The 15,161-nt window shown below is 31.5% G+C and overlaps 1 protein-coding gene across 1 annotated transcript; it reads right to left on the bottom strand.

Moving 5' to 3' along the window:
• Positions 1 to 10,103: 10,103 nt before the first annotated feature.
• Positions 10,104 to 14,114, bottom strand: LOC136999746 (uncharacterized). Its single transcript, XM_067354388.1, has 4 exons — positions 13,923 to 14,114; positions 11,461 to 13,411; positions 11,236 to 11,313; positions 10,104 to 10,461 (listed from the first exon to the last, which is right to left on the bottom strand). Exons 2-4 carry the CDS (start codon positions 13,211 to 13,213, stop codon positions 10,253 to 10,255), a joined length of 2,040 nt encoding a protein of 679 aa, XP_067210489.1. The 5' UTR covers positions 13,214 to 13,411; positions 13,923 to 14,114; the 3' UTR covers positions 10,104 to 10,252.
• Between the last annotated feature and the right edge of the window lie 1,047 nt (positions 14,115 to 15,161).

The raw sequence follows: 15,161 nt of genomic DNA, 5'->3' as shown, positions 1-15,161 counted from the left end.
GTTGCGCGCTGAAATTTGTCCTGGATTTAATCCTTGTTTTCCCAAAACAAACTCCAACCACCGCTGGAAAACTCCACTATATAAGAGGTGCATTTTATCCAACCTAAACTGAGACACCATACCGATTCCAATTTCTTCTAATGGAGACGTAATCCCGGGAATATGATGGGCAGCATCTGTTTTTAATCTAAACTCTTCATCATTACAAAGAAATGCATCACAATCCAGAAAAATTTCTCTATTCTTATAGCGCACACCAGTGACGTGACACTTTTCACAAGCTTTCCTTGATGTATGTCCTTTAATGCATTTTATAAATGCTCTTGCAGGGGCATCCAAAATAAAATTCCGTACTTTAACATGATACATAGAGTTATTAAATATAATTCCATTTGTCATTAAAGTAGAGAGTTCATCTACAAATTTTCGCAAGAAGGATTCTAGTGGAGGTTTACTCTCTCCATAATAAACTGCTATTATGAACGGTTCCTTTTCATCCACGAGGCAACCCAATATTGGCCAAAATACTTTACGCGAACTAGAATATAATTCCAGACCGTCAATGTTAACATCAAACCGTATAATTTCTCTGTTAATAAGATATTTTTCTGACAACCGCGATAAAATACTGTAATAAATTCCTTTATACCAAAATTTACCATTTTCCATGTCCACAAAATCTGTAGTTCTAGAAGTTTTTATTAAAGTTTGAAAAGTTTTTGGTAGAATAGGGAAAACTACTTGCAGCACTCTAAGAAGTGCATCAATCTTTTTGCAGGAAATTCTTTTTATGGCTCATTTCTTCAATTCGCGTAAAATATACGAATTTCTCTCTTCATTATCATCGCGTAAAGCTCTTACATCCTCAACTTCAACTACTTCGCAGGCATCACTGATAGAATCTGAAGAATCTGAATTATACTCCGTGTCACTGTTATCACAACTATTGTCGTCTGAATCTTCATCAGTTATATCACTATTGCTCTTCTGCGTCTTAGCAATACTAAACTCTTCAAGGTTATCCTTATCACTGGATTCTTTATTGTGTTTCCTTTCCATATTAGCAATGCTATTAAAAAGAGACGAGGGATTCAAAATGCTCCTAGACTCTTCGTTGTGTTCGCTTTCGTTATCAGTTCTGCTCGACAGAAGTGAGGAATTTAAGATGTTCCCAATACGCCTCTGTAAGTTTACGACATGTAAACGCTTAACTGCCTTTGTCTCAGCTTTACGACTAATTTTTCTTTTACGAACCTATATAAATACAGAAAAGACAAAGTGTATAGATGCTTTAACATGATAAAAACTTTGTTATTAAAAGCCTATTACGCAATTTCTGCTACTATTGCCTTCGTGCTATTAAAAACCTGTAAAACATTTCATGCATAATTACCACATACCAAACTCTTTCTAAGATAAAGCCATTACTGAAGTTAAATACTGTGTATTGATAATTGCATTAATGCCTTGATATATTAAGTTGCAACTAAATTTCATATTTCAAAACATTTTGCCTTTAGATATTTGTATTATAACTCACAATCAGAACTGTCTAATAATTAAAATTTTTTTATTTTTTTTATTCAATTAATTTATATCTTATATATATACAGGGTGTCTGGCAATAATCGCCCCACCGGTCATATACAGGTAGAGGAGGTCAAATCGAGTAGAAAAGTCCTTTACCATTTTTTAATTTTCATAATAAGTACTGAGTAATTAACGAAAAAAGATCGGCGAATCCGCGCGAGTAAAGCGCGCGCGGTGAGAAGGACATCCCACTGCTATGCGATCACTAGGCGCGCGATGAAGCGTTGGGAGGAGCGCTCTACAAATGACAATGGCAACATACGAGCGGCGCGTAACGCTAGATCCTTGTGTCCTAGTGATCGCGTAGCAGTGGGACGTCCTTCTCACCGCGCGCGCTTTACTCGCGCGGATTCGCCGATCTTTTTTCGTTAATTACTCAGTACTTATTATAAAAATTAAAAAATGGTAAAGGACTTTTCTACTCGATTTGACCTCCTCTACCTGTATATGACCGGTGAGGCGATTATTGCCAGACACCCTGTATATATATTACTTTACATCTCATTTTATATAACATAATTTTACACGATTTATAATTTGAAATATAATACAAAATAGAATTCTTTATAATTTTGTGTCATATATTTTAATGTATACGTGTATTTTGATATATATATATATATATATATATATATATATATATATATATATATATATATATATATATATAGAATGTCAATGAATTTCATAGAATACGTTTCACACAATGATAAGGAATAACATACTATTTGAGAATAGCGTAAAGAGAAATAATTATTGTTAAATTATTTACTTAATCGGGCATACTTATAAATTGCAAAGAAGCCTGCCTGCAGATATCTTTCTATTTTTGTTTATTTATTTCACAAGTTTTAAATAACTTTATTACTTTTGCCTTTTTTCACTATTTTGAACTTTTATTAAAGGAAAAATATCTTTATTTTCTTTAAACATTTTCTTTGCAAATGAGAGAGCTGAAATAGTGATTACTTTCAACGTTGGTTAATACTAACCAATCGTTAGTTTTATAAAATTAACCTCGAAATTTTTCATATTTTTTTATTTTTTGTACTTTTATATATTCTATTTCCGCAACTACAACTCCATTTTTAGTATATTTAAAGAATTTACATTTACAAAACATGCAACGAATAAAGAATTTTAGCAACTGTGCGCGTTTGGCTTCAAAATGAATAAAACTGAATTAAAGCATGTAATGGCAGATTCCAGGACATCTGTCAAATTTTTTTAATTATTCGTAATGTATGCTTATTTATAAAATTAATTACGTTAAAGATTATTTCTATACTATGTATAATTATACGGTTGTATACGTAGTTGTATACGCACTTACAATACTGTCCTGGAAAATGCCGTTGGACTTATACATATAAGTTGCAGAAAATATGAATGTACATACATCCAAATGTATATACATAAATTTTTTCCAAGACGGACCTGGAAACTGACGTTAGACATATTTGCTTACCGGGTCGGTCCTGGAAACCGACAAAAGGCTTGGAAACTGCCAATATATATCTTGTAATGTCTTGGAAACGACCGTTGGCCATACATATATGAATGTATTATCGTGTATATACATATACAGGGTGGGCAATAATAAACGAGATATTAATTTTTACATTTGGACTAATGAGAGCACGTCGAGAGAAGCGCTCCAGCCGCTCGAGGTCTAGCCCGACCTAGTCTATCATACATTGGCTGCGAGCGGCGCATTGGAGAGGCAAAAAGGGAATCGCGCCGTGGCCTCGGCGCCCGGCTCACATCTCGCCGCACCGCACCAAGCCAGGCTAGACCTCGAGCGATTGGAGCGTTTCTCTCGACGTGCTCTCATTAGTCTCGATCATCGCCGTCGTCCTTCCATGTTTTACGTCTTCTTTTGCTTGCCCGGCCTTCCTTGTAACAGCCAAGGACACCTAAAAGCAAAGAATAAAAATAACGGATTTTTTGCGAACAGTTCCGCGTCATTAATTATCAAAAGTTGTCTGTCGTACATATTAAACCTCATAAAAAAGCTATCGTATACAGGGTGTCCGGTAATTGCCGAATCACCTCTCGGGTGTAGGTAGAGCGGGTTAAACCGAGTAGAAAAGTCCTGTACCGTTTTGCGATTTTCGCAATAATTAATGAAAAATTAATTAAAGAAGATCGGCTAATTTGCGCGAGTCTAAGCGCGCAGCGAGAAGAGACAGCCCACTGTTACGTGATCGCTAGGATGTAAGGATCTAGCGTTACGCACCGCTCGTATTTTGCCGTTGACATTTGTAGAGCGCTCTTTCCAACGCTTTATCACGCACCTAGTAACCAAATTACAGTGGGCTGTATCGCCACGGGTCTTTTCTTGTCGCTTAAACTCGCGCAAATTGGCAGATATTTTTAAACTAATTCCTTATTAATTATTGTGAAAATCGCAAAATAGTAGAGGACTCGTCTCGGTTTAACCCGCTCTACTTACACCCGAAAGGTGATTCAGCAATTACCGGACACCCTGTATATTAAAACCTTTAAAAAAAAATGCTCTTGTGTATATTAAAATTTTCAAAAAAAGCTATTATACAGGGTGTCCCGCAAGACTTGTCCCACCGGGAACAGGGAGGAAGATGGGATCGAAATAAATATAACAGTCCTTTACCGTTTTACGATATTCGCAATAATAAACGAGATATTAATTTTTACATTTGGACTAATGAGAGCGCGTCGAGAGAAGCGCTCCAGTCGCTCGAGGTCTAATCCGGCCTAATCTATCATACATTGGCTGCGGGCGGCGTGTAGGAGAGACAAAAGGGGAATCGCGCCGTGGCCTCGGCGCCCGGCTTACGTCTCGTCGCACCGCGCCAAGCCAGGCTAGACCTCGAGCGGCTGGAGCGTTTCTCTCGACGTGCTCTCATTAGTCTCGATCATCGCCGTCGTCCTTCCATGTTTTACGTCTTCTTTTGCTTGCCCGGCTTTCCTTGTAACAGCCAAGGACACCTAAAAGCGAAGAATAAAAATAACGGATTATTTGCGAACAGTTCCGCGTCATTAATTATCAAAAAAAGTTGTCTGTCGTACATATTAAACCTTATTAAAAAAGCTATTGTATACAGGGTGTCCGGTAATTGCTGAATCACCTCTCGGGTGTAGGTAGAGCCCCACATAGCAAAATTTCATCCTACGGATGTCCGTGGGATGTAATGTAAAGGATTTTCAGATATCCCTGGGATGTCTGTACAAAGCCGTAGGATATCCGTAGGGCATCCGTGGGATATCCGAATGTCCGCTTTTCAGATATCCGTAGGACATCCAAAAATAAATCCCTGGGATATCCCTGGGATATCCTACATATGATTAAATTAGATCCCAACAATGTCCCCTGGATATTTTTTTTTATCCAGATAAAATCCAAATAAAATTATTGAATATAGGATGGTGTTAATAATCCGATCTTATATTCGAAATCATTTTAAAACCTCATTCAATCAACAAAATGGTTGCGCAACATTATTTCATTAGTTGAATGAAATCATAAGACGATTCTAAATATAAAATTGGACTCATAAATACCACCCAGAAAAATATCTATTTTAAATGTTTATTTAAAAATGCCTTTAAAAAAAAAAAAAAAAAAAAAAAAAAAAAAAAAAAAAAATATATATTTTTTATTTTTTTTTTTTTTTTTTTTTTTTTTTTTTTTTTTTTTTTTTTTTTTTTTTTTTTTTTTTTTTTTTTTTTTTTTTTTTTTTTTTTTTTTTTTTTTTTTTTTTTTTTTTTTTTTTTTTTTTTTTTTTTTTTTTTTTTTTTTTTTTTTTTTTTTTTTTTTTTTTTTTTTTTTTTTTTTTTTTTTTTTTTTTAAAGATTTAAACAGAAATTGTTTAGTTTTAAGTTAAGGAAGCAATAAAACAGTAATCTTAATAAGTAACGTCACTCTCTTTCTCTCTCGAAAAGTTTCATATTAATTATTATTTATATTTTAAAAATTTACGACAATCTCACTTTAATGACACCACTATCAAGATATTGTTTTATTACTATTTTTTATTACTCCTTTAAAACTAAAGAATTTTTGAAACATTTTTTCAAAATACATATTTTTTTCAAATATTTTATATAGACATTTGACATGTAAGTATCTTTATGAGCATAAAGGAAAGATTATTAGCAAAATTTCTAAAAATAAAAGCTTCTAATATATTACATTATTTTAAGAATAGACACATTTCAAAAAAAGGTAAAGTACGTATAAGTAATATAAATAATAGTACATTTGAAGCACATTTTATTATAAAATATGTAATTTTTTTTTAATTTTTTATTTACTATATAATGTAAAAATAGTCACAATAAAAATAAAATTTGTATATATAAAAACGAAAACTAAAGATACGTCTTGTACATTTCAAAATTGCACTAGTCACAGTGTTAGATATAAATTAATAAACTTGATATTACTAAATATTATAACTTAATATGAATAATATTACATACATAATATTTTATACATAAAATTGCTAATATTATGTATAATTTATACACATGAACAAAATATAAAAAAAAAGTATTAAATATTTTATTGTGCAGCATTCAGTTTTTTTATTTTTTCAATTGCATGACGAAGTCATGATTTAATTGGTTCCGAAATTTCGTGCTCAGTAGCTTGCGGGTATTTTAATTGAACTGTACCTACAAATACGTATAAACATTTATATAACATAAATATAAACATATACCCCTCAATATATTTTTAATTTTTTTAAACCAGATGTTTAATGAATTAGATGGAAAGTTAATCTAATTTTTATAATTTAATAACTAAATCTAATGTATGTATTATATGTATATGCATTATAGATTTGCAGTATAGATTTATTAGTGTAAATATCTATGTGTTTAAGTGTTTGTTTATGTATTTGTATGTGTGGGTATATATATATATATATATATATATATATATATATATATATATATATATATATACGTAGTATATATTCACTAAACTTACATTCACTAAATTTATTAACAAAACAAACATTTATATTTCCTACATATACATGATTCTTGTCATTTTTCAAAGAACTAGTTATTCTTAAAGATGCATGTATAATGTTACCTTGTTTATGCCATAAGTTAAGAATATTATGTTACCTTGTTTACGCAATAATTAATGATGACTTAAATATTAGTATAGGACGTATTGCCCAATGGATTGTGTTCGACTAGTGAGAAGTGAGATAGAGTCAATTGTGTAGAAATGTGTTTATTTCTTTGTCAGAGAGAAGTATGTATGTACAGGTGTGTGTGTAACTTGAGTGCGCCAGCGGCGCATTCGCGGCAGAGTGTAAGGCCGCGAGTTTTGAATGAAAGGTGACGGGCGCGGTAATATATTACCGGCCGCGTCTGCGTGGTTGGAATCGGGTCCTTAACAGGACGATTCATGCGAGGGTGCATGTTGCATCCCGGCGGCGAGGTTTGCGTTGCGGTGGAGTATGTCTCCGTTGTGCCATGCGCTGCGACCGTCCGGCTCTCGAAGGCGCAAGTGAGTCTGCGAACCGAGGCGGGAGAGGCCTTCGCATTCGGATGTCCCCTGGAACGTGAGTGTCACGTGGGGACCGAGTCAACCGGGCACAGAACTCTAAGGGAATTATTTTCCGCTGTAGAGTCTGTGGTGGCGACGGCGATGCTGGTGCGTCAGCTGACCGTAGCTGTACATCCTACGTGAGGTGTGCGGTCGGAGCTGAGACTGAGTCTCTCGCTTCCGTGCCTTCCCAGGCACTGTGAAAAGTCGAGAAGACTTGCTGGTTGCGCTCTTCGAAGCAGAGCTGTGACTCCGTTCAAGGGCTCTTAGTGAGAGCTCGCCTTGAAGCGAGTGAGTGAGGAAAGATCTGCGGAGCAGCTCTTTTATATCTCGTCGATCGAAGTTTGATTGCGAGAAAGCTCTTCACCGCCTGCGCAACCTGGCGGTGGGTCCGCAAGCTTATAACTGGTAGAAGGCCTGCGGCGCGTAGCGGCGCCGCGGCGTATTATGCCGCTTCAGTACAGCTGTGTGGCGGTGAGCCGCCACAATTAGTATCTATAGTCTTTTTTTTTACTGTAAATAAGCAAACTCTTCCTGCAATATAATTTAAAACAATAATATTGAATCCTATTTTCACTATACTATACATATACATAATATTACATACGTAAAACTAACTTATTTGTAAAAATTATATACATATATATATATATATATATATATATATTAACTGATGTTTTCGAGGACATTTTTTATAAAAAAACACATTTTTTGAGGACATTTGTATTTATTGAGGACCGTCCTCGTTCGTGTATCTATATATTGATGTTTTCGAGGACTGTCCTCGTTAGTAATTATAACGATACATCGCCATTTTTGAGGACACCAAAATGTCCTCAATAACATATTTAATAGCACATGTATTTGAGGACAATCCTCAGTGATGATGTTATAAGGATATTGAAAATGTTGTAAAAATATGTTATAAGGACATTTATAATAATCGAGTGATTCAGATGCGAAGTGATACAAATCTAAAAAACAAAAATTTGACAAACACTTTTGTGTTATATAATTATTTTTTATTTTTTTATTGACAATGACAAATCAGTATTTTTTTCCAGAGTTATTGACATATGCGAATATTTTTCACAAACATAAAATGTTTTTTAACCTAAAACATCTAATAATTTACTTGATTGTACATTGTTAAAAACAAATGAGGAAAAAAATGGAAAAAAATGTTGCAAAAAGTAGGTGTTAAACATGAGACCACCAGCACTCTAGTCACTCGCCTTATTCACTTGGCCACGCTTGCTATTTGGCATTCATTTTCGACTTTCGACTCAGAAGATTACTCACATGTAAAATTTTTTCCATTTAAAAATTTAAAGGTGACCTTCATGTGACCTTCAAACGACTATCAAATCAACCATACCGTCTTATGTTCCCCTCGAAGTCATGAAACTCTTGTCTAAAACGTTTCTTCGTATCTCGCGCATTTTTCGAGATATTTGCCTGGGACAATTAAAATCGGACATCCTTTATATGATATATTAAAGATCTGATGGAATACTCCAACGGCAGTGTGCGCTCACACAACTGTTGTGTCGGCTGAATGCACCAATTAGATAAATGGAAGATTCAGGCCGGTATTTATAATCTGTGTTTATATTTAAGATAATCTATTCATTAATCATATACAGCTGATATTGTTGTATTTTGATACGACAGATTTTTTAATCTTTAAAAGCATAATTTTTAAGAACATATTATTTTTTTAATAGTGCCGAGTAACGATTTTTACTTTTCTACCACTTGTTTTTATACGAAAAGACATTAAATGACTTTTAACAAAATCTGGGATTAACGGGACAAACTAAACATTATTAATAAATTTTTTTGATATGTAAGGTTAGGAAATCTGTCAACAAAATATAACCATCCATAAAAAACACTTATGACAAGAATTTTAGAAAAACGTAAGAAATTAAGAAGAACGTTTTCGACGCTCAATTATTTCATAATATTTAATTTTTCTACAATATATTTTTTATGTATTTTCAAGGATGCTTGATGCTAGTAAGATGAGAGACATAAGGATAAAAAAAGGTACACAGTTCTGTTTTCCTGAAAAAAGTGTATCGTTGTGTTTTGTATGATTCAAGATGTTTGTTTGCATGGCTTTTTTTGTAATTATAATTATTATTTATTAAAATCGAGATAATGATGATAATGATATATTGATAATGATATGTAATAAATCTGTTATTAGGTAACGTATGCTTGTATTACTTGACGAATGTACAAATATTATATCTATAGTTTATTAAGAAAAGAACTGTGGCTGAAAATATATAAGGTTTTCAATAAACGTAAATGATCCTAAATCTATTGCGTTTAGTTCTATGGAGAATTGTTTATAATAGTGAGTCGACAGATAACAGAAGAAGTATAGCATATTTTTTATAGTAACGTATTATACATTCACATACTGAAGGAAAAAAAAAAATAGAAGATTAATTCAAATTTCATATATAATTCAGTTTCGACATATTATTTGACAAACATACAAATATTATAGGTATTTTATTAAAAATATAACTCTGTTTACAATTTGTAATAATTTTAATAAAGAAAAGTGATCATAAATCTGTTTCTTCGAGTTTTACAAAGTATGATTTACAATAGTGAAGTGGATAGTAGATAGCCAAAAAATTATATATTAAATAAAAATAAAATTATATATTATAATAATAAAATAATTGTGTAATAATATACTACACACATTCACATTTGCATACTTGATACTTCAAGAGGAAAAAGTACATTTGACTTTGTAAGAGAAACAAAATAGTATAAGAATACCAATATATGGAATATATTAATTCAAGTTTGATATATTAAAATTTTGACATATTTGACAAACATAAAAATATACTTGTTTCTTTAAGAAAATAACTATGCTTATAATATATTATAAATTTGATATAACTTAATATAACTCGTTATAAATCTTATGCTTTTACCTTTTCAAAGTATTGTTTAGAATATAGTGAACAGACACATAGCAGAAAATCCGAAGGCATTAAAAATACATTTGACATTTGATTCAGAGAAGAAAATACAAAGAAATATAGCAGAACAAATAGAAAATTAATTTTATTTTGGTTACTTAATTTTTTTAAGTTGATTATGCAACCATGTTTTTATTTGCGGAGATGATCTATGTCTTAAGCAAGAGTTTTGTTTTATGACTTCATGAATTGCCTGTAACGAAGGTAACTTGCCATTTCTTATGATTTCATCGAATGCTGTTAGCACCACTGTTTTTTCACATTCACTCCATCGTTTTCGCTTTATGTGACCATGTGGAGAACCTATAAAAATGTTGGCCATTTGTACAATGTTACTATATGGAGAACCAAAAAAATGACCATTTGTGCAGTGTTAGAATTTTCGTACCAACTGTATAAGTTGGTATAGTATAATTAGAAGTTTTGTATGAACTGTATAAGTTATATAAAGTAAGTACTTATAGAATCAATTTATAAATTATAATTTTATTAAATATTATGCTACATATAATTTACTCGATCGACCTATATCATACTTTATATCATACTTTTTATTTTAAATTTTAACAACTGAATAATCAATGAAAACATTGTCAGTTGAATAGATTTGCTGTAGCGTAATGTAAATTTTTAAATTAAGATTATTTCTCATTAAGAGATTACATTTTAACTTATTTAAATTTTAATAGTTGACGAAATAAGTCGAGTAAATTTAATGTGACACAATGTAAATATGTAGGTGTAAATTGAAAATTATGCCATTGACCAATCAATTGTTAAATTATAAGTTTTGCCTTTATATTTTGACACAATAATCATTGACACGTGATTGTCTCTAGTATCATAATATATTTGTTCGCATCGTATGCTCCAACATGCTCCTACTCGCTCCAATACTATAGCTCCAATCTATAGTATTACGTTACGTATATTATAGATTGGAGTGTATTGGAGCGAGTAGGAGCATGTTGGGGTATTGCGACACGAGCAAACCTAATATAGCTTGCAACTTTCTCACACGTGTGCGCGTATTTATTATGATAATAAATTCAAAATAAAACATTATAATATACTTACTAGACCGTCTTTTAATTTTTGGTACATTTGCAATTCCTGATTTAGATGTATTATCAAATGAGCTATTATCATTTGTTTCTGTAATTAGAATATATATCGTATTGGTAGATGTCACGTAGTTAATAAGGATATTTTGATAGAGATTTATGTAAATGACACAATGTTCTCATGACTCACATAAAATTAACATCATTAGTATAATTAATTATTTATGATAATTTGTACCTTCATTTATAGCTGCTTCTATATTTTCTCCCCTAATATCTTGTTCATCATTGTTGCTACTATCTTCACTGAAACTTTCCTCTGTACTTTGAGAATCACATCCATGAGCCGCTTCTAAATGTTGTGTAATATTCAAAATATCACGACTAATAATGGGTTGCCTGTACACTTCCCTGTGTATTTTTTCAGCATGTCCCATGAAGTTTGCAAGATCAGATATTTCTGTGTCAGCAAGCTCCATACTTGCACAAAATGTAGCAATGTGCTTTCTTAGCTTAGTGCCGCGTAATAAATGTGCAACTTTTGCATTACAATCTTCAGAAAATTTTCTCATAAGAACACAAGCTCTTAAATATTTAAAACGTTTTCGATTATAGCTTGGAAGACCAAAGATGTATGGATTTTCTGCAGAAACTTTCGCGTTTTCGCGAAATTGTAGTATTAATTTTATACATTCTAATAAACTGCAATTTAATATCACAGGTACTGTGCGACCAAGTTTGCCTCTAATCACAAAGCGTACATATTTCTTTGCTGCTTCTTGTGCTTTTAATGAAATTTTTTTAAAGAGATCAGTTGTGTCTAGATCAATACCTTTATACTGTTCAAAATCTGCTATAAGCATGCGTTCAATTTCACCAGCTCGTTTACGATTGAATAATTGAACTGAGGTTAACGTACATTCTGTCAATGTCAACCAAGTTTCATATGTGTATTCGTTCGTTAAATCGTCACATGCTTTCTGTCGTTTACATTTTAAGTACATATACAATTTAGCTATGTCATCCAATGATGGAAGATCATCATTTTTTTGTCTTTGATGTTGTAAGCGTGTTTCCATAACTGTTTTGTTAACACTGGTACCATAATCTTCTGTTAATAATTCTAAAAAGTCTTTGACTAAAACTTTTCTCTCATTATCTTGACGTTTTATGCATTCCGTAATGAGTAGGTGACCAACTTTTTTTATTAATGTTCCCAACATGGCTGCTGTAGTAGGTTTAGAATAAATTCCTACTTCATCATCTAAACCCGCTACTTTGTTAACTGTACTAATAACGTCTTCATAAAATTTTGGATAATATATAGATTCCAAATCAATTATATCTTTATTACTCTCTTTAATAGTTAACAGAAAACGGCCTAACAGTCTTAGGTGTGCGCGGATCATGTCATGCTGGTGTTGAAGTTTATATTTAATAGACAACTTGTTACCATATAAAATAACGAGTTTATCATATCTTATTACACGACACACATCATCCTCTCTTATCACAGGTAATATTACAGATCGTAATTTTCTGTTAGCCGCGCTATGTACTCTACCTAAAATTGAACGTCCCAAAACTGTTACAGCTTTAGTGTGCTTGCTATTACGACCAGTACATCGATAAAAATGTTGGCGAAGTGAAATTTTGGAGAAAAAGCCATGACATTTAGCGCAAGGTAAATAATCTTTAACTTCCTTATTTTTTGAAGCTTGTGGTCTTCGACAGACAATTAAATCACCTTTCCCGATATTACTGTCAGTGTTGTACTGAAAATTTCCTTTGCGTCTAATTGTATCTATTATTTTCAATCTTTCTCTACATTTTTTAGGCAGTAAACTGAATTTTTTAACTTCATCTTCATTGGAATGAATGGTCTCCAAATGACGTGCTATCTTCGTATGTAACTTTTTACAAAAGAAGCAACAATTTTTTTTTATCTTTAGTACTGCTAGATGAAGTTGGAATGTATAAATCTTTATCATCAAGTACTCCTACTGCTGGTACTTCTACTGATTTGTTGATTTCCAGAGACGTATTTGATTTATTAGATCGCTCTTTGCATTTGTCGTTTTCATCCTCCTCGTCCTTATCATCGTCATCATTACAAGATTCTGAATAAGATTCATTTGATGGATAATATTCAGAATCATCATTGGATTCGCTCTCCACTATCTCCATTGCTGTAAAAGTGTATTATAATAAAAAATTCTTAAATATAACAGGAATAAGGAAATAACATTTTAATTATTCACACCGCATAATTAAAAAATCGCACGTGCTTCTTGATTTTCTTTAAATTATTATTTAATGCATTAATCACTTTTTTAACCAAATTTTTTATCATTTTTGCAATTATTAGCGTTGCAGGTTAAATGTTTGTAAATATTAACATACTACTATTGACAATCATGGGTGTCCAAAACAATAAACAACGATTTAAATATCGATTCAATCAATGCGAACATTTTCTGTCAGTAAAATGTTGCAAATAAAATCTTTGTTCAATAGAAACCGTAAATTTTATGCGTTGAAACGTTAAGTAGAGATCCAATATACTACGAAACAATAATTTTATGTAAAAAGTGAATAAATAAACTCCAAAGTAAATAAATAAGCCATATTAATATCAGTAATTATAAATTAATGAGCTAAATATATATATTCCTTATACGTTACTTGGGATAATCTTACCTGCGTTTGATAACACAGCCGCTGCAATGTTAGTATCGTCTTTTTTATTGTTATTTATAGTATCATCTTTTTTATTATTATTTATAGTATCATCTTTTTCATTATTATTTATAGTATCATCTTTCTCATTATTATTTATAGTATCATCTTTTTCATTATTATTTTTAGTATCATCTTTTTCGTTATCTTTATCTAAAACGAGAAATTATTGTAGTTTTCCAAATTAACCAATATTTATAAAATGTGCTTGTATCAATTATGATAATGTCTTGAAAAAATTCTAATGTAGTACATATATATGTATATACATTAATGTTATCTATGTTTGATGCAATATTAATATCATTATTCAGGTTTTTGCTATTTTCTTTATCTGAAACGAGTAATTTAACAAGTTTATAAATTAAGGCCCCTGAACCCGGCACCATGTTTGAAATTGTGACGTCAGAGGCGAGAAATGACACACGAGAATTCTTGCGTGCCATTTTTTAATAAAAAGATATTTTGATGAAATAATATTATAGATCGCTTTAGCACACTTGTAAAATTGTCCGAAAACTATCCTTTTCCGTTGACAGTTAATAAACAACCGTATGAATGTGATATGAAGCTTATCATGCGAGGAAATACGCGGTTTGACAACAATTTTACGAGTGTACTAAAGCGATCTATAGTGTTATTTGATCAAAATATATTTTTATTTAAAAAGGCACGCAAAAATTCTCTGTGTGTCATTTCTCGTCTCTGACGTCACGATTCCAACATAGCCGCGGCGAGTACCCAGGAGCCTTTATGAATATTTGTATAATTTGCATTACATTAAACGTACAATACTTTGAAAAATTCTAAATCTGCATACACATATTGGTTCTTACCTATATCTGATGACACAACAGAAATATTTTCAACATTGTTATATGTTTTACTACTATCTTTATCTAGAATAAAAAATTATAAATTTAAGAATGTAATTTTATAAATTTTCACTCATAGTATGCTTATATTATAAATTATACACGTAATATTTTTAGGCTTTCCAGTTGGTATATTTACATTTTTAATGTGTATTTTTGTAATTAATATATGTTATAACCCAATATATAAAATAAAGTTTTTAATATAGAGATATAGATTTGTTTGTTTTGTTGCATGTTTTTTTAGACACGTTTTACTAGTTGCTGTTTCTTTTCTCCAATGCCTGAATATATACGTTCTGCTATTTTTAAGTATGAAAAGTAT

The sequence above is a fragment of the Linepithema humile genome, chromosome 4 (genome assembly GCF_040581485.1).
Source record: "Linepithema humile isolate Giens D197 chromosome 4, Lhum_UNIL_v1.0, whole genome shotgun sequence".
Classification (NCBI taxonomy): domain Eukaryota; kingdom Metazoa; phylum Arthropoda; class Insecta; order Hymenoptera; family Formicidae; genus Linepithema; species Linepithema humile.
Note: the sequence above shows the minus strand (reverse complement) of the source record. Positions and strands in the feature narration are given on the sequence as shown.

What these genes read in the sequence shown, in the direction of transcription:
- LOC136999746 (XM_067354388.1), bottom strand. Translation starts at nt 13,213, where the DNA reads ATGATAAAGATTTATACATTCCAACTTCATCTAGCAGTACTAAAGATA. An exon ending in AGAAGCAGCTATAAATGAAG is followed by an intron (nt 11,314 to 11,460) that starts GTACAAATTATC and finishes TTCTAATTACAG; the next exon opens with AAACAAATGATAATAGCTCA. An exon ending in AAAAATTAAAAGACGGTCTA is followed by an intron (nt 10,462 to 11,235) that starts GTAAGTATATTA and finishes ACATTTTTATAG; the next exon opens with GTTCTCCACATGGTCACATA.